The 18,701-nt window shown below is 50.4% G+C and overlaps 1 protein-coding gene across 1 annotated transcript in view; it reads left to right on the forward strand.

Annotated features, from left to right (window-relative positions):
• Positions 1-18,701, forward strand: part of TNNI3K (TNNI3 interacting kinase) — an 87,122-nt gene that overhangs the window by 67,004 nt on the left and 1,417 nt on the right. Inside the window, exons 22-24 of the mRNA XM_086617356.1 lie at positions 6,399-6,458; positions 8,077-8,246; positions 14,661-14,740. Coding sequence (XP_086473482.1) covers positions 6,399-6,458; positions 8,077-8,246; positions 14,661-14,740 — 310 coding nt within the window. The remainder of the gene's footprint in view (positions 1-6,398; positions 6,459-8,076; positions 8,247-14,660; positions 14,741-18,701) is intronic.

Below are 18,701 nucleotides of genomic sequence, written 5' to 3' on the forward strand. Positions count from 1 at the left end.
TCCAAACACCTCTGACTCGTTCTAAGTGTCCCATAAGGGATGCTTAAGGTGTTAGTTTTTACAGTAGCAACTGTGAAAGAGAAATAGGAACACAACTTGTAACTTGTAGAAATATTCTGGCTCTTGATCTCTGTTTCCTATTGTAGCTTTAATCCTTAGAAGATCATATTTATGATCTTTGGATCTGGCAAACCATGTTTTTCACTCTTTCCAGTGCAAAGAAAGTTGTTCCTTTGGATTATTGGAGGGGGGAATTTACTCATTGCTGTTCAATTTCTGAAATTTCTCTTTCAGGGGAGACCTGATTACGGCCTATAAATACTTGAGAAAAGATGGTGGGGAGTTAGGGGAAGGGCTCTTTACATTAGTGATGGGAGATAGAACAAGAGGAAATGGGCATAAGCTTAGTCAGGGGAGATTCAGGTTGGATGTTAGGAAGTATTTCTTCTCTGAAAGGGTTGTCAGCCACTGGAATAAGCTGCCCAGGGAAGTGGTTGAGTCCCCATCCCTGGATGTGTTTAAGAAAAGGGTGGATGAGCTACTTGAGGATATGGTTTAATGGGGATTAGGGATGGTTGGACTCGATGATCTCTAAGGTCTTTTCCAACCTAGAAATCTATGAAATCTATGAAATCTATGAAATCTATGAAAATCCCAGGAAGGTGTCTGTTCCTTGAATTAATATTGCTTTATTCAAGGAGCACTCATACTATGTTGACAGTTCTCTACATACCCAGTAGCAAATACATTTTGGATACTGAGGCAGAACAAACACAGCCGTAGATCTTTCCCGAGGGCCTGGGGACAGCTGTGCTTTGCAGAAGCCACAGCCTAGTGCCCCCTGGTTAGTGTCTGCTGGAACAGGGAGGGGGACCAACAGGACCCCTCTCCCCAGCAGAGCCATTCCAGCTGCGAGTGGCAGGCAGGGGACACCAGTGTGCGAGGGTGTGGAGGGTCTCTCGGACAACCATGTGTCAAAGCATCAACAGCTCCAGAGATTACAGCAACAATTTGTGTTTCCCGTTTCCCCTGAAACCTACTGACAGCTGTGACCAGTACGGGTGTAGCTGCTCCCCGGATGAGCCTTCAGGAACGCATGGCAAGGCTCTGGGCTCCCAGCAATCATAAGGGCCATCCCGGGGAGAGGATACCACGGTGTGGGGAGGTGAGGAGGGATGGTGGTGACAAAGCTCCCATGCACACCCCTTCGGCAGCAGAGTTGCTGCGGCTCCCCCAGCCCCCTCCGTGCCGAGCTGCCATCTCTCCACAGGTGCCCAGTTCTGCCAGTCTGTCTGGCCGCATTGCCCAGCTCACAGCATAATATTGTCCTGCATGGGTGGAACTGTGGGGACCCAGCTCTCCCTCCAGCTCTCCCCTGGGCACTCCATCAGCTATCAGAAGCACCACGGAGTTCTCCTGTGCATCTAACTTTTAGACTGTTTTTTATTTTTGCTATGCCGTGACATGACATATTTGCTTGAAAAACTGAAAGCCATCTGTTCTATTATATTTCAAAATTACTACATTGCTTATTATGATGATTGCTGTTGTTCTGGGATGCATTTTTCACTGCTTAGGGAAGTGAGAAGCGACAGCCCCTGGAGCCAGGCAGGGTACGAGGCAGCGATGTCTGCATGCCACATGCACGGCCGCCGAGAGTGCTCAGTCTCATCAGCTGCATCATTGCTAATCCTAAGATGGGCCTCTCCTATTCCAGCTGCCTAAACTCTGAGTCTTCCTATTATTTTATTTTCCCCCTATATGATATGGGATTTAATTTTCAGAGGCTTAAAATAGTAAACACAATGAATATTTTTTCCCCAGCCGATACCTTGGGAGTTTTCATGTGAGACTGGTTGATGCTGATAAAGACAAACATCAGATATGTGTTGCAATTGCAATTAATAAACTCTACTTTAGGATAGAAAGAACTGTGCTGTGAATTTCAAAAATGTGTGCTGCATCTGCTGTAATTACTGTCTTTTGGAGCCCAGCAACATCTGCAGGATAGGAGTCTGAGTCAACAAGGAGTTACTGCAGTAGGGTTGTTGCTACGGCACCTTTCTCACATGCCGCAATCGTGACGGGTTTTCAGTGGGTGGAGAAGTCCGTCTGATTATCCCAATTAGCTCAATAGCAACAGCATTAAAGAAAATAAAATACACAAGTGTTCCCTGCCGAGATTGTAGAATGGTGGTGGAAGGAAGACTGTTCTGTGTTGGCTTTTGCAGTCTGTTGCTAAAGGGAAGAGGAACTGAGCAAACCAAGATTGCAGAAATGACGTCATCCTCGAACTGGTAACCTTTAGGGCCACCACAGGATTTAAGGGCACTTGAGACCCTCCATGGTAGAGGGACAACAGTGACCCTCCCTCACTACTCTTTATGCCTCTGTCCTTATATTGAGGGTCAAATCCTCCAAAGCAGGGTTGGTAACAAGCCCTTTTCTGATGCTTCGTCCCAGCTGTATCTCCCGGCTGGATGGATTCTACACAGATCTGTGTATTTGCACACAAAAACGCCGATGCAGATTGGGGTGTGTGGGCACCTGTGCTGGCTCCGATGAGTTGGGACTGTCCTACTGACAGTGTCACTCTTCTGGCATGTGTAGAGCATCAGAATGATGGGTTTGGTCATAACTTCTGGGCTTTGACAGTGTTCCTTGGTGATGGAAAATGGAAAGCAGCCAGATGGATGTCGTCCCTGTGAAGCATTCTCACACGGACTATGGAGATGGGTGGGTCCTTTATAGGCTTCTGTGTGCCATGCAGGCAGGGGGCCCTGTGTGCTCTGTAATGCCATCGTCGCGTCTGCTGCTGCAGAACTTGCACCCCTATTTCTGCACGTGGCTCTAAACTGTCTGAAAAGTCAAGAAATACACTGCAGAGACTGGAAATTCAGTTTGCTTAGAAAATGTTGCACAAAGCAGGTTAGCTGCTTTAGGAAGTACATTGCAGGGGTAGGCTGTGGATTTGGAAACTTTGGCTGCTCTGTTGGTTTTCTGGTGCTACTCTGGCATTCGAGGCTTTCAGGGAACAAGGTGGAAGTTTTGCTTCTGATGAATGGGAGCGAATTCTGGAACCTGTGTAATTTCCTGGTGTTACAGGAGCCCTGTTTCATATTACAGCTTCATGTTACTGAACCAGGTGCTCTCACTTTGAATTTCCTACCGTAAACAGAGTCCTGGATTTGTGCCCCAGGGTCCCTTTCCCTTTTAACCCATGTGTCCAAGCTAGGCTGTCGTGTGCTTAAGCCTGTCCTTGGCCTGGATGCTCGAGAGCTTCCTTGCCTGCTTTAGTGAACTAAAGCACGTGCTCGGGTGCTCTCCCAAGGCAGGGGACGAGGGAGGTTTGTGTGGCTTTGGGCAGCTGTTCGACTGCAGCGAGCTTTGCCCCTCACTCTGTTCCTTACGGGATGTTACGTAGTATGTCGGTGCGAGAATTGCAGATAAAATGTGTGGGCAGTGCAGGGCGCAGCTCGTTCGTATCATCACTGGTTTATTTGTCATTAGTGGTGTTGCCTGGGTTCTGCAGTATGCTCTTGTCTTTGCACTTCATGAGCTAATGCTAGGGCGGGAGGAGCGGGAGGTTTGGTTTGCTTTCCGTGTAACTATAAAGTAGCTGCTAATAATCATCAGCACATAACTCACATTCTGTTTAAATTTATTAATAAGATGTCATGTTAAATTGTTGACTTAAGCAAGCACTATGTAATGGATATAGTCACTGTATCTTGTTAGCATTTCCACAGCTCATTTAGCCCCAATAAAAAGAAACCATCTTTTCCGAATCCTAATGCCCTTTTTGCTCATCAGTATCACTCCAACATCACTTAATCTTGCTAATGTTTTAGAGCTGCGTGATAGAATTGTAAGGCAATTGCTAGCTCAATCAGCTGGTGGATGGCTTGAACTTTGCACAAGACATGGGCAAGAACTTACTGAAATGGGCTTCGTCAAAGGTGTCTTGCTACCATTCTCAGTAACAAAGGGGTTTTACCCATTTTGCAACATCTCACTGTAGAGGCATAGATGAAGACATTTACATGAAAGAGAGGTTACTTGTGTATTTTGGGGCTCAAAGACTGTTCACAGGTCAGAATTCTCCAAGAGGTTAGCTTAGTTTAAAAAAAAAAAAAAGGCAGGAAATGGAGTACATCTGTATGGATTTTGCTGGATGTCTATGAAATGCCTCCAAATTTGAAAATTTATCCTTTTATTTATCTTTAATTTTGTTCAAGATTTATCCCAACTGAAAACTAGTTCCCAGGTGTCATGTCACTGTTACTATTTATCAGGTACTTGAACATCTGTTTTCCAGAAACTTTTGACAGCGGTTGTTTCCAAAGGCAAACTGATGACTAGAAAATTAGACAGTGTCTCTTAAGCAGCATTTTTCATTAGCTGTTTTAATTTGTAAGCTTTAATTAGAGTCAGAGTATTCGCCATAGTCCCTGGGGCTTAGTTCCATAAAGAAGATAAACATTGGTTTAGTTTTATTAAGTACAACCCTAATGTTGCAGTCAGTTCCTCCATCGTCTCCGACGGGCTAATCCGAGGGGCTCTGATGGGCTCCGACGGAGTTCCGTGGGAGGTGGTGGAGCTTCTCACACGCAATAAATGCAGTATTTCTTGAACGCTTTGTAAACTAGAGCTTAGGGACACTAACGTGGTCATATACTCTTTGTAACAGAATCCTTTATAAAAGGAGCCACTGAAATCACCTCACAATCCCAATTGTGCGCAATCATCAGACGAGATCTCTCTTCTTCCCACCAGCCTTCACTCAGCTGAAGAGTCAGCTCCGAGGACTCCTTGTCCCTGCGAAGGACTCCGTGTTCAGAGGGTAGTTTTTGCCGCGGTAGTTTTCCCCAGCACTCCCAGGTGTAAGTTACTCGTAGCAGTGCTTACTGCAGCCTGAGATTCTGGTGGGAACAGAGACTCTCCAAAGGGTTTTTTCAAGTGGAGTATCTCAGTGCGCTGGTTGGCATCGTGTGGCAGAAGGACTGCAGCAGTCAGAGGAGCAGAAGGCTTTCAAGACCGGCTGAGGAAGGGAGCACCCAGGGCACTGTCAAATGTCGGAGGAGAAGCCCTGTCTCTGCCACAGCTTGTCACCCTGGCAGAAAGGCTGGTGGGAGAAGGCAGGAGGAATCGGCCCAGGCCTGCCGCCGGCTGCCCGCAGCCCTGCTGCGTTGGCGAGGTGCAGGAACACGCCAGGGGAGTGATCCGGCCGTGCCGAGGGGGCGATCCGGCCGTGCCAGGCAATGGCCAGTGGCCAGGGGCAAGAGAAGGACATAAACTGTCCCACTGCCTTAAGCCACAGCCACAAGGAGCACAGATCAGCCAAGACGCCGCTGTGGACAGCAATAAACCCACCGTTCTCCCTCCCTTTCAGACACCATTGCAGAAAAGGACAAGTCTATGGAACCTGAAATGGGCTGACCGTTCTCTTTCGCACCCTTTTGAGAAAGAAAAGCATTTAACACCATTTTCTTGCTATACTTCCTCACAAAGGGCTAAAACCTGAAGTCTTATTTGTGTGTATTACCCCTCCACTATGGCTCATAGATGTGAGGGCTGCTGCACTTTGTCCTAAAGCTCTTCAGTTATGCCTGCCTCTTCCAGGCAGTTCTGTTGAGGAAGATGTGGTGATGGGAGTGAGGAGCTTGTTTAACAGTTACTTAATTAAGGTATTCCCAGTCCTCCTCGGTCGAACACCATTGCGTGCAATGCTTTAGTTGAGCCTGAACTTCGCTGGGAAGACTGTGCTGTAAACTGGGAAAGGGTATTGATCAGCAATAAGAAGGAGGAGGTATATTTGTCATTCCCCTCGGTCGCCCGGTCTGGCCCCGCATGGCCTCCACAAACTCCTGTGCCACATAAAGCACACAGAGATGGAGACACACGTCCGGGAAGGGGTCGGGCAGGCGGTGGGGAGCAGCTGCAGAGATGGTGCATGAGAGCAATGTGCAAGTACAAGGGAAAAGGGTGGCTGTAAGTGCAGTACTGGTCAGGAGCTTGTCCGCTGCTCTTCACAGCTCTTGCTGTGCTCAAAGTCTTGTTTACGGGCAAAGAGGAAGCGTACCTGAGAGATAAGTAGCACCAAGAACTTATTGTTAGTATTTTTGTAATCTTATGATCAAGTCGTTAGCTCAAATCTAAGTGTTTCATAAAAAGAGAATAACAGTGCAGTTGAAGTTCTTACACACACAACTCTGAGTACTGAACTTGCAGTTCCCATCAGATTCCCAAACAGACTGAAAGCAATGCCACGAAATGCAGAGAAAGGGAAACGGAGGGGAGCTGTGATTCATCATGTGCCTGTGAGTCAGTTTAACCACAGAAGATGTGCCCCCCTTGCTATTTTTAACACAGCTCTGCTTTTTCTATCATGTTCACAGGGGAGACCAGAGTTTTCAGAAGTAGTCACAAAATTAGAAGAATGTCTGTGCAATATTGAGGTAAGGACCTTACTTCCACTGCGGAGCGTCTGTGCATGTGCTGCATGGTCTGGAGTGCAAGTGGGAAGAGCAGCAGCAGCTGAGGAAAGCCGTGGCTTTGGAGCCTGCAAGCTGCTTGAGCTGCTTCGTCCTACTGTCAGCCAACACGCTGCATTATCAAGGCAAATGGTTGATGGTGGTTTACATGGGTGCCAGGAGGAAGAGGAGGCAGGGACCAGATATTGCTGTAAGTGTCAGAGGCTACTCAGAGAGGTACACCAAAGAGAGGGTGTGACCAGTGCGCTGGGGATGCACTTCACAGTAGTCCCAGGCAGGATTTTTCACTCCCATTCATCCCTTTCAAGACTGCTTGGTTTAGAAAGAGGAAAAGACAAACTGGCCAAGACCCTTGGGGGAAAGGTAAAAAGAGAAAACATAAGAAGGATGAATGCAAAAGCAATTCCTGCTTTGGAGTGTGACTTTGGCACAGACGGACGTATCAGCCTTCAGCCAGGTGTAAGATAAGTAGTCAAACAGAACGTAAATGATTCAGGGCTGCAGTTCCTGAAAATAGATTTTCTCTGTGTGTTTGCGTGTGTGTATGCAGGTAAGAGTTTTAAAAATAAAAACAAAGCAAAAGAAAAACCAACCTCCTTTTAAAATGGATTGCTGCTCTTGAGCTTAAGGGTCAGAGAAGACACCCATAATCTATTGAATTTCTTCATGCTCTGGTTGCTCTTTGCGTAGGTGGAAGCTGGTAAGTGTAAAAAAAGTGAAGTACTGTATCACAAGAAACTGTGTCACCTCTTGGGAGGCCTGACTTCTATGATACACAGGCAGCAGAGCGTGCAGGAGGAAATCTGGGACAAGAGCTTACATACAGGAAGAAAAAAGAAAGCATTATTTAGCTGGGGAGTTAGACCTACGCTCCACTGCGTCCAGGGCAAAGCCTTGTTTGAGAGGAGTTTTAAGGAACAAGATGTCTTGTAAGTTAAGTACTGCAGCTGATGAAGGTGGAGAGTTTTCTCTATCACCACTCTCTATTTCCTCTCTTTTTTCATCTCCTCTCTCAGCAAATCATTTCTCCTCCTTTTAACGGTCTCTGGAAGCAGGAGTGGCAGGGACCTTTTGCGCCAGCAAGTCCCTGCCGCACAGGTGCCTGCATGGCATGGCTGGCCCATCCGTACAAACACACAAACTGATGTGCTGGCCTGCACTTACATCGCCCATCAGTCTGAATTCCTGTGCTGGGACACTCGGGACCGCTGTGATCAGGCAGCTCTGCCACCTTTCTGGAACAGATGGGAGAGTCTCAGCCGGCAGCGTCCGCCGGGGAGGCAGCGATGTCTCCCAGCTGCGCAGCGGATGCTCGCACGCCAAATAACTCACGGCTGAACTAAGGCATATCTTCTGGAAAGCCATCCAACCCCAGCGTGAAAACCCCAGGCGATGATGAATTGGCTGCTTTATTTGGCAGGCAGCATCCAGCCCTCCTCAGCCCATCAAAGTCAGGAGGCATTGCTTCTTTCAGCCAAACCGTAGAGGAAATGTGGGACACACAGCTCGTGAGAAAAGCTGAGGAAAGACTTGTAAATATGCAATAACAGTGCCTTCTTTTGCTTTTTTTTATATAACCCAGTTAATGTCTCCAGCCTCCAGCAACAGCAGCGGTTCTCTGTCTCCCTCCTCATCTTCGGACTGCCTGGTTGCACGAGGAGGTCCCGGCCGCAGCCACGTTGCCGCGCTGCGCAGTCGGTTCGAGCTGGAATACGCCCTGAACGCCAGAGCGTACGCGGTGTGGTCACAGAGGTACGTACCGGTCCCGCGGGGCCGAGCAGGGCGCTCGCTCAGAGGGACACACGGTGCCCACCCAGGGCTGCGCCGCACACCTCCCCGGCACGGGCATTCCCTGGCGCAGGGGTTGTGCCCGGTTAGGGGACACAGCTGCGAGGGAAGACGGCAGCAGGAACACCCCCTGGGGCTGACCCGCTGCCGGGGCCAGCCGGGGAAAGCGCTTCTGCAGCCTTGCTTTCTCCTGTAACTGCTGTAGCGCAGGGTGTTCGGGTTCTGTGAATGCTGCAAGCCATCCTGCTGCCAGGGCAACAGCTCAGCGTTTGCATTTTTCACTATGAGAAACATTAAAATAGTAGAAAATGAAGCCCTGCCATGGATGGGCTCTACACACAGTGCCGCTGCGTTAGCGCGTGAAACAACGGGCCGATGCGATGCCTGGGGTGGAGAAAGTGGTCATTCGACCGATGTACCTGCTTACCTGACAGCAGGTCTGAGACGGCCAGTGTTTATATCACAACGGGTTTTCAATTTGAAAAATTTCACCAAAGAAAAGCTAAAAGACACATTTTTCTTTGGAAAAAAATATTCCAGTGTGTGGCATCAGTGACAAGATGGAAAACCCAGGTTAGACCATGGGCAGCATTTCAGTATCAAATGAGGTGGCTGGAGGCACCAGGAGGCTCCACAGCCCTCCCCACAGCGTGGGCACTGCTCACGTGTCCCAGAGCTGCTCCTACAGTTACTTCCATGGAGTAACGCCGCGCCGGGGAGCTGACTGCCGCGGGAGCCTTTTTGTGGCCGTCGAACTGGTTGGTACCCTGCAGGCAGCATAGCCCCTGCGCATCGTCCGAGACAGACGGCTGCGTTAGCGCCTCGCATCGCGAGAGGAGGGCAGGGTTGCGAGTCCTGGGAAGGGGCCGGAGGTTTCCAGCGAGCTCACCTCTCCCAGCAGGATCTAAGCCCAGCAGAAATGTGTGACATGTCCTTGCTTACTCATGTCACAAGCGTCGCTTGTTCTCTCTGTCAAAATACATGTCCTTCTGATTAGGAAGAATAGGGCACACTTGGGAAAACCCAGCCGAAAGTCCCAGAAATAAGCAAATTTGGGAAGAAAGCTCACACTGAAATGCCTTTATGGTTATTATGTGTGAGAAAGTTTCCCGTTACATGTGTATGTATATGTCCCCTTTATGGAGCGCATCGCTTGTGTCTGACCAAGTGTCTGAACACAGTTTTCCAACATGCCCTCAGCTCTCTTAGATTCTTAGTATGGAGGGAGTTTATTTAACGTGAGGGAGTGCCGTGGGCAGGAGGCACACGCAGCTCCCCGGCCGTAACAGCCTGTGATGGAGATAAAACACGGACCGGTGGTCCCAGAGAGCAGCTGTGGCAGAAAAGTGACTGAAGACGCGCTGGTTTCTGACATTGTGTATCTCAGGTCTGGATTTTAGGTTTTGTTTTTTTCACCTTGACCTCAAATTGTGATATGATTAAATGCACGGAGCGGGCTTTTTGCACCGCGGTGCTTGTTGCACCTCCACAAGACAGCACGGACAGACCGCTGCTGGCACCAGCGCTGCCCCGAATCCCAGGCTGCTGTCTGGGGAGGGCGCGGGTAAAGGTGTCTGTGCCGAGACAAGGAGGGACAGACAGACAGAAACTGGACTGTCCCAGCAGGTACAGAGGCAGGACGTAAAAATGGCAAGTCCCTTTTCCTTAAGGAAGAGGAAAAGGATCTCAGCTTCCCAGAGATTTGTGGGAGTCAGCATTGCTGGAGCTGTTCCTACCTCCTAAAATTTCATGTTGTTCAACTTAGGACCATAGAAGGATAAGAACTCCCAGTATTTTTTAAGGCAAAGTCACATGTGAATTCTCTTTGTCGCTCTACCATTAATTTAATACCCGAGGCAGTCTGCCCGACCGCTGGGGAGACCTGGTTTGGAGGGCAAGTTTCGCCGTCTCCCATCTCTATCCCTGGGGAGTGAGAGTACTGTGAAGATGAAATGGTTCTCTTCATCTCAGCCAGAAGAGCGGTGCACTTAGTCCAAACCTGACCCTTGAGCACCACTCAGCAGTCGGAAGCAGTAACAGCAGAGCAAGTCGTGCTGCCCAGTATCTTCCTGTTAACTGGGCTGTGCAGCCAGAAACACGGTCAGCTAAGATGGGGAGCGGGGATACAGGAGCAAATGAATTGATCCTTTGCCTGTTCCGGGGCTCGTGTGCAGAGGCAGAAGGCAAACGCCTGCAGGCAGGCACCGAAATCTTGTACTTGAAAATACAGATCAGACCCGAAACGTTCATCTGGCAAAGCGCGATATCCTGTAAATTGCTTTGCTTTTGTAACATGCTGCTGGAGCAGGACAGGGAGGTGGGCACTGAGGTTAGGATGAAGGCAATGTCAGCTAGACTTCTATTTTCTGTAAAGGATCAGAGTCTGCTGGGGAGTGCAATACATTCGCATGGAAGGAATAAGAAAGTGACGTATCCAGGTTAGTGCAGACACGAGAGAGCGCGAGAGGGGGCACCTGCAAGTGCCCCTCTTGCCCTGTCAATCCGTGTTCCCAGTGCAGCACTGAGGCTCGTTAGCCCAAATGGGCTCCTCTGTCACCTCAGCGGGTATTTGAAGGTGGATTCTTTTATTAAATGCTCTGCCATACAAACTAAACATTCAAATCTATAAATAGCACCCAGGAAGATTCACCCAGAGGCACAACACTCAGCTAAAAGTGAATGGTTTCCACAGTTTCAGTAGTTTTTCAATTATACAACACACTGAGATGATTAATGGCTTCACTTCCTAACGATGACTGTTTCTTAGGGTTTCATTTTTGTAAGCGTAGGCATTTTCAGAGGGAAGGGGTCGCATTGGTTTTCCCCCAGCTGGAGGGCTGCCTCCTGTTTCCATCTGCTCCGACGACTTCATGTCCCATGAAACACCACAGCACGCAACGCCACGCCAGGGCAGAAGCAATTTGTCTGGTGAAGTCTCTGTGTACGGTGCGTGGAGTTCACCAGCTGTGGCACTGAAGTTATTTGTTTGTTTCTTGCCCTGTAACTTTAGCATCTGCTTAGCTGGGGGATGCAGGAGTCTCGTAAGGAATTGGATTCAATAGCAGTGCCTTTTAATTGTCTGTCTGACAGGTCAGCTTAACATGTCAGCTTAACATGTCAGCTCACCACCGTGTAGAAGCTTTAACTGTTGATTTTCTACTTCTTTACACCTTGGCATTTCCCACAGAATCCAAGGACAACATCTGCAAAAGAATAGCCTTTTCTTGTTTAAGTAGCTCTCAATTAACCCGTCAGAAACATTTCAGGTGCCCTTTCTTTCTGTCTTTGCACAGTGCTATTAACATGTCAGACGGGCTTGGCAGGGGCTGCTCTCCAGCAAACAGGCTGCCTGAAACAGCAAATACATCTGGCAGAGACGTACAGGTTGCCCAGAGAAGCTGTGGCTGCCCCATCCCTGGAAGTGTCCAAGGCCAGGTTGGATGGGGCTTTGGGCAACCTGGTGTAGTGGAGGGTGTCCCTGCCCATGGCAGGGGGGTTGGAACTGGATGATCTTTGAGGTCCCTTCCAACCCAAACCATTCTCTGGTCTCTGCATGGTGTGGTATGTCATGGAGTTCTGAAAGAATTCCCTGTCCGTGCGGAATAGAGGAGTCATGCAGCAAACATTGCCCTGTCCGCCGTGAAACAGCAGCTGGGCGGGTGCCGGCAGAGCCTGGCTGGTCAGTGGTTGGCACCCAAAGTGCTGCCGCCGGGAGCCCTGTGCACACCTTGCCCTCGCAGCGGGAACACCTTCCCGAGCAGCACTCGCGGCAGGTGCCCTGGCTCGGTGGTGCGGCAGCGTGCCCGGGGCAGCGGCGCGGAGGCGGCTGGGGCCGAGGCAGGGGCTGCACCCTGGGTGGGGTCTCACAGGGCATCCCGGCACGGCGAGCGGTGCCAGGGCCTGCCCTGGAAAGGCACCGTCCGGAGCTGGGCACCATCCTTCCGGGCCAGCAGGCGAGACAGCTCCTGCCTCGCATCTCCCCCGCGTTGGGTCTGGCCCTGCAGACAGCGACGCGCGCGGATCCCTGCCATCAGGCGCTGGTCCGTAGCGGGCAGCAGGCAGGACGGCAGAGCCCCACGCTCCGGCGCTGAGCTCAGGTGCGAAGCCTGGGAGAGCAGCACGGCCATCGCTGAACCGAGAAGGTCCACGTGTGGCTCAGGTCTCACGGATGTGCATCCATGCACGGGTGGGATCACGGGATGCAGCATCCTGCTCTTAACGTCTTTGGGCAGATTTGCAAGGAAAACTTGGTCTGTTCAGGAAGCAGCTGCAGAAAATGAAGGCATTTTGATGGGCTCATTTCCTCCAGCTGACAGACGTCCCTTCCTTCCCCCTGCTAACAGCTCTCTTTCTCCACCGTGTGGTTTCTTTCCACCTTTCCCACCAGTGCACTTTGCCGGGCAGCTCTCCTCTCGGGCCGAGGACAAGTGCCTGGTCCCTTACAAACCACCTGTTCTCACAGAACAGAGGACAGACGAGAAAAGCCGAGTTATCCCTCAGATAAAAGTTTGAAATTTGTTGTCAAAGGAAAGTTCACTCTTTCCAAGGTTTTTTTCAGGTTCTTTCCAAGCAGCTATTTTTTCCTCTTCCAGACTTAATGCCTGGAGAGGCCGCTCAACAATTTACTGAAGATGTTTTCAGCTCTTCTGGTTAGTTATCATAAACCCTTACCCAACTGACAAGAAATTTGAAGAAAAACATATAACAAACTGGCTGAGTGAATGAGGTTCAGTTAGCTGTTCCGACAATAATCAGATTTTGAGATTTTCTGCCTTCTCCTAAAGTCAAGGTCATGGCAGAGTGGGGTGTGCTATTTATCACAGATTTGTACTGTAATTCTCCTCCCAACAGCTGTTCATTGGCAGCAATTCTCTCCATCATTTTTTTCTTTGTATGTTTACAAAGCCACAGAATTCCTGTCTGCTTTTTGTGCTCTGACCTCCTCCAGAGGCAAAGAGACCAAATAACTCACTTAAGAGTGTCTCCTGTCTGAGGACATCCTCATGCAGGACAGACCACCACGGCGGTCCCTCCACCTTCCGTTCCCCGGCGCGCAGGCGAGGGGCCGGGGGAGAAGGCGGCTGTGCTGGCAGCGGGGTGAGCGGCTGGGTGGGTGGTGGGTGGTGGAGCTGCGCGGCACGGAGGAGAGACAGCTCTTTGGGATGGCAGGGAGCAGACTGGGGTGAGAGTCCAGCGAGAGGGAAGTCAGAAGCAGCACAGAGAAGGACAGGGTGGTGAAAAGGGGGGTAGAAACAATATTCCTGAGGTACCAGCTGAGCTGGGGGGAGCTTTCCCTGCTCCTTCAGGGTACACCTGGTCCTCATTAAACTCCACCTGCATCCTGCCAGGCAGCTGCCCAGCCTCCTCCCATGGGGCATGGTGCCGCTCCAGGCATCAACAAGCAGCGTCACTATAGGGAACCTGCATCCATCCATCCGTCCTTCTTAACAATGTGTCTTCAAGAAGCTGGGAAAGCCAGAGCCACGGGACCTGTACTGAGCCTCCCAGGACTCGCATCAGTGGCAGAGTAACAACGTGTTGGGTGGGAAAAGCAGACAAGCCCCCAAGGAAACCTCAAACAACCAGCCTGTGTCACCTGCCATTGCCAGCTGGTGTCAGCATTCCGTGTTCTGCTGCTTGGACGGGTCACTGAATGGCCCTTTCCATTTCACGACTTTTAGAGGTTGGAAACATTTTAGAGGTTGGAAAGCTAGATTGATCAGTTCTGCCAGTGAGCATATTTAAAGAGTAGGTGCAGCTGATGTCACGTTACTTTGCAGTTAGTGGAATTTGGCAAACCTAATCCTATTACCCTGTGAAAACGGCACAAAGAGATCACCAGAAAGAATATCTCAGTGACTCCTCAATAGAAGCCAGAAGCTGTGAGTATACTGTTAAGTTTAGATAATCTAGTGGTGACAGGCCTTTGGTTTTTAATATATTATGAGATAAATAATAATCACAGTCTCTAATTATGTTGATATAAAGTTCTGTTTAGTATTGTGCCTTCTGGCTGCACCATGAAAAGTGTTCAGACTTATTTGCAGGAGTCTGGTAGCAGTGATGCATTAACTACCCATACCATCTTGGATTGATGCCTAGAATTGCTTCTAAAATAGCAGTGTACAAACAATGGTGAAGCCCCAAACAGTCTGCTTGAGGGAAGTTACTTTGAGAATGGATGAAATGTGAGCGTGCATGTGATTCGTGTGCCTGCTTCATAACTTTTTCTTGCCTTTTGTTTACTGCAAATGCCAATGGCTGGGCATCAAGCTGATGTATTTCATGTTACTGTCTTGTCCTTCCAACTCTGTAGAAAAAGTTTGCATGGTCTGGAGATGGTCTTATCTAAACTGACACCTCTTATCTAATTTGCAGCACTGGGCAACACCCTTCTCAGGGTCTGTCTTTGGACGACATGAGAAGAAACTTCCAGTACCCACCAATCGACAAAAACGGTGAGTTGATGCAGAATGCTTCTCTGAGCATCTGGTGTGGTTAACCAGCTGCAGTCTCCTGAAGCGCCGAAAGGTCTCACGAGAGAACTAACGTGCAGTGGAGGCTGCTGGTTACGGTCAGGCAGGGCTGGCGCGGCCCCGTCCCGCGCTCCTCGCAGCTCGGGGCTGCTTTCACTGCGTGTGCACCCCGAGCACTTCCGAGCTGGGGTGGTCCTTTCTGTCCACACGCATGGGTCTGTGCGTAAGGAGAAGGTGTGACTCTGTATCCTCAAGGCTGCTTCTGCAAAAAGTGGGCAGGACAGTCCTATTCCTGGCATGCCACAGGAGCATAACATGACACAACATATCCTTTTCACCAGTCACACTCCTCTCTGAGGGCATCCTTCTGCTTCCCTCCAGAACAGAGATGCCCTGACTGCTTCTTCCTCGTGCCTTCCCGGCTTCCTGTCCGACCACCATCAGTGTGCGCTGCCGCACAAAGCGCTCTCCAGCATTTCCCAGCCCCTGCCTTTGGGATCACCCCCGGCAAACCTCCCCTGCCAAACAGCCTTTGCCCGGGTCTTGTCTTGCAGGCAGCTCCTTGGGAGCCTGGTTCTCACCCACCTTTCTGAACCGCTCACGAACTCACTGCCTGGTTCTTTACCGTTTCCCAAGCACGGAACGGTTATCAGCTTGGAGGAGTTTTTATCCCAGCAGCATAATGTACAAATAAAACCTTAAAATCGAGAGAGTGTGAAAATGTAGTTGGCATTAGGGTGGTATCGAGCAGACTGGATTCAGACATCTCGGGTAAATGGGCCTTTCCTGGTGTGGATCTGGAGGTCAGACCCTTGACCTCAGCTGCGTGCCCATCCGCGTTCACAGCAGGCTCAGCCACTGCCTCCTGCATGGACGTGCCGCCAGCGCGAGGCCGCCTTCAGCGCACGCTGTCGGGGCGGGAGGTGGTTTATGCCCCGGTGTGACAGCCGTGCATCCCAGCTCGGAGACCTTCTGTGCAGCCATACCCGAGTGGGACTACACCCACCGAGCGTGTGATTTGGGAAGGCCGCCAGCCGCTGTGCCACGGCGCTGCTCCTTCCACCGGCACTAGCTGATCTGTTCATCCGAGCTGGGAAGAGGGTTTTTTTTGTCCATACTCATATCAGACTTTGGCACCTGATGGACAAAGAGCACGAACCAGAACGGCTGGAGCCGCGCAGGTGACATGCGGGAGAACGGCAGCAGCATCCTCAGTCCCAAGGAATGGGGCCGGGCTTTGGTGGCGACACGGGCTCCTGAGGACAGGCGTACCCTGGCACCGTGGCCGCCCCGCGGGAAGGTGTGTCTGTCTGCTGCGAGCAGAGCTGTGCTGCGCTGCAGGAAGCCTGTTTCTCCGAGGCGCTCCTGCTGAGAACGTACCAGGAAAACCACGTTTTCTGGGTGCTCCACGCTCACGTACGTTTTTCTGTATGTTGAGATGGCAGCTGTGTTGAGCGCTCCCACTGACTTTGCGGTGTCGCCATCCTCGTTCACTTGGCTGCTGTCCTCTGCCCTGGGCCTTCGCACTCCTCTCCCAGCATCCGCTCCCTTCCCTCCCACTTCCCAACCTGTTTTGTCACCAAGAGGATTCAGAGGTTTGTTCTGCTGGAAGCATGTACCAGAAGCTCAGCTACTCGTCGTCCTCACTGGTTTTCGCTGGCCTCAGCGTGACTCTTGCACTCCCTGCTCTCCTCCGAGCTTGGCACGTTGGCTGAGAAAAGGAGAAAACCTGTTGATACAGATATTTACGGAGTACAACGCTAACAGCAGTGTTGCTGTCATAACCAGTGCGGAGGTAACGACCTTTGAAACCGAAAAAAGAACCAAAACTTTGTTATTACTTGTAAAGAACCAAAACTTTGTTATTACTTGTCGTATGCGGATTCCACAGCTGCAGAGCGCAGTTCCCTGGGGCACAGCTCTCATCAGGCACCTGGAAAACTCGAGGAAGAAAACAAGAACGAAACAGAAATGTTCAGTGAACTCCTTGAGTAAGACCATCCAGGCAAGACTGGAGGGGGTTTCTCAAGTCTGTATTCAAAAGGGACACAGGGTAAAGGGCTGGTGGAGAAGACACTCTCCATGGCTACACTTAAGCTGTGGGGTTAAGCAGAGATTTCAGACTCCACTCACAAGACCTCAAGATTTACTTTCAAATATACCTGTTCCTTGGATGGTAGTTTCCACAGAAGGGAACTGGAGGAATGCCAGCAGGAAGGGAGGTGGCCCCAGCCAGACCTCTGCACTGCTGCTCGGGATACCAGGACCGTGGTGCAGCACAGTTTGGTCAGCCCAGAGCCAGCCAAGCGGAGCCTTGCACTGACTCACGTGGCACTGGAAACAGACAGGGTGGCACCGAGGAAAGTGAAGATTCTGGCTGCCAGGCACAGAGGGCTGGAAAAGCTACTCCTGCCACATGCTTCACTTCAGCGGGCTTATGCAGCTCAAAAGTTGAGTCCTGCAGTGTCACCAGGGCACGTATCTCAAGGAACAGCAGAATCACCATCCCTTGTTGCAAAGCGCTGAACCCAGCTGCTCTGGGGGCTGCCACAGCACTGCAGCCAGCCAGCCCTTGCTCTGCCTGCATCCCGTGCTTCAGCATCCCGTGCTTCAGCATCCCGTGCTTCAGCATCCCGGGAGGGTGATCAAGCCATTGCGATGCGTAGCGGCACGCCAGAAGACACTGAGCCCTGTTTTATTAGAGTGCTCGGTCTAACGATTGCAAATATTTGCGCTCTTTCTTTATGTCACATAAACCAATCTCACTGCTGTCTCTCCCCATTCATGTGCATTTTGATCTTTCTTTCCGTTTGCTTTTGCCTGATGTTTTCCATTATCTTCATTTGTACTTGCAGTCTGTAAACAATGAAGAATACATTCACTGTTTTCCTTTCTCAGTAAAAGCCCCAAAGTACCCTGCTTCCATTCCTGCAAGAGCCTTTTCGATAGCAAACAATTTTCTTCATTGAGCGTATTTGAAAATACCAATTCTACAAAGAAAAACAGCCCTGACTTCTTCAGTGGAAGCAAAGGACCTGCTGTTCATGGGAAGTTTCACAAACTGTGAGTTAAAGAGTACGCTGAAAGCGGTGAAATCACACAAGGCAGATACACGACGCCCAAAAAAAACTGTACATCCTCTAAAATCCAAGATATGTGTAAACATGGAGCTTAACTTTGACTTTGGCTTCTCCCTGCTCAGTGCAGCTCTCGGACACTGGCAGACCCGCTCATGATGCTGCTGCAGCAGCCACCAAGGTTTCCCCACTGCAGAGGTTTGCAGCACAGCAGCTGTCCTGCAGCACAAGGAATTGCATGCACGCGCCGAGTAGTTGCACGGCAGTGTGAGCCCAGGCTGTGGCACGACGTAGCGTCAACCCTCGGCACCTGGAAAGGGCACCGTCCTATGGCTATTGCAACTGTGGCTATTGCCCAGATTGCCCAGCTGGGATGAATTGATTGATTTCCTAATTAGACCCTGCCTACAAAAGGCAGGCCATTTCCTCCTGGCTATGGAAGATGCAATGACATCCTTGGAGCTGCAGCCCAGGCTGGTGAGCAACAACTGGTGACCCCGATGTGATATGTCTGAGAGACCCTGAGGACCGCGACTCCCTCGCTGGAGCCAAAAGAGCCAGAGTCCTTCGGTGAAGAAGGTAAAGCCACAAGCCCCGATGTGATATTCATGGGAGGGAAGTGTGCTGGAGTTGGAATGAATGGACTGGGTCTCTGCTCAATGTAAAGCCTTCACCTTCCTTCAAAAAACAAAAACTGGTAAAACAAAAAGGGGGAATTATGGCTATTGCAACTGTGGCTATTGCCCAGCTGGGATGAATTGATTGATTTCCTAATTAAGGTTGAGACCCTGCCTACAAAAGGCAGGCCGTTCCCTCCTGGCTGTGGGAGATGCACTGACATCCTTGGAGTTGCAGCCCAGGCTGGT

This window comes from Tauraco erythrolophus, chromosome 10 (assembly GCF_009769465.1).
Source record: "Tauraco erythrolophus isolate bTauEry1 chromosome 10, bTauEry1.pri, whole genome shotgun sequence".
Taxonomy (NCBI): domain Eukaryota; kingdom Metazoa; phylum Chordata; class Aves; order Musophagiformes; family Musophagidae; genus Tauraco; species Tauraco erythrolophus.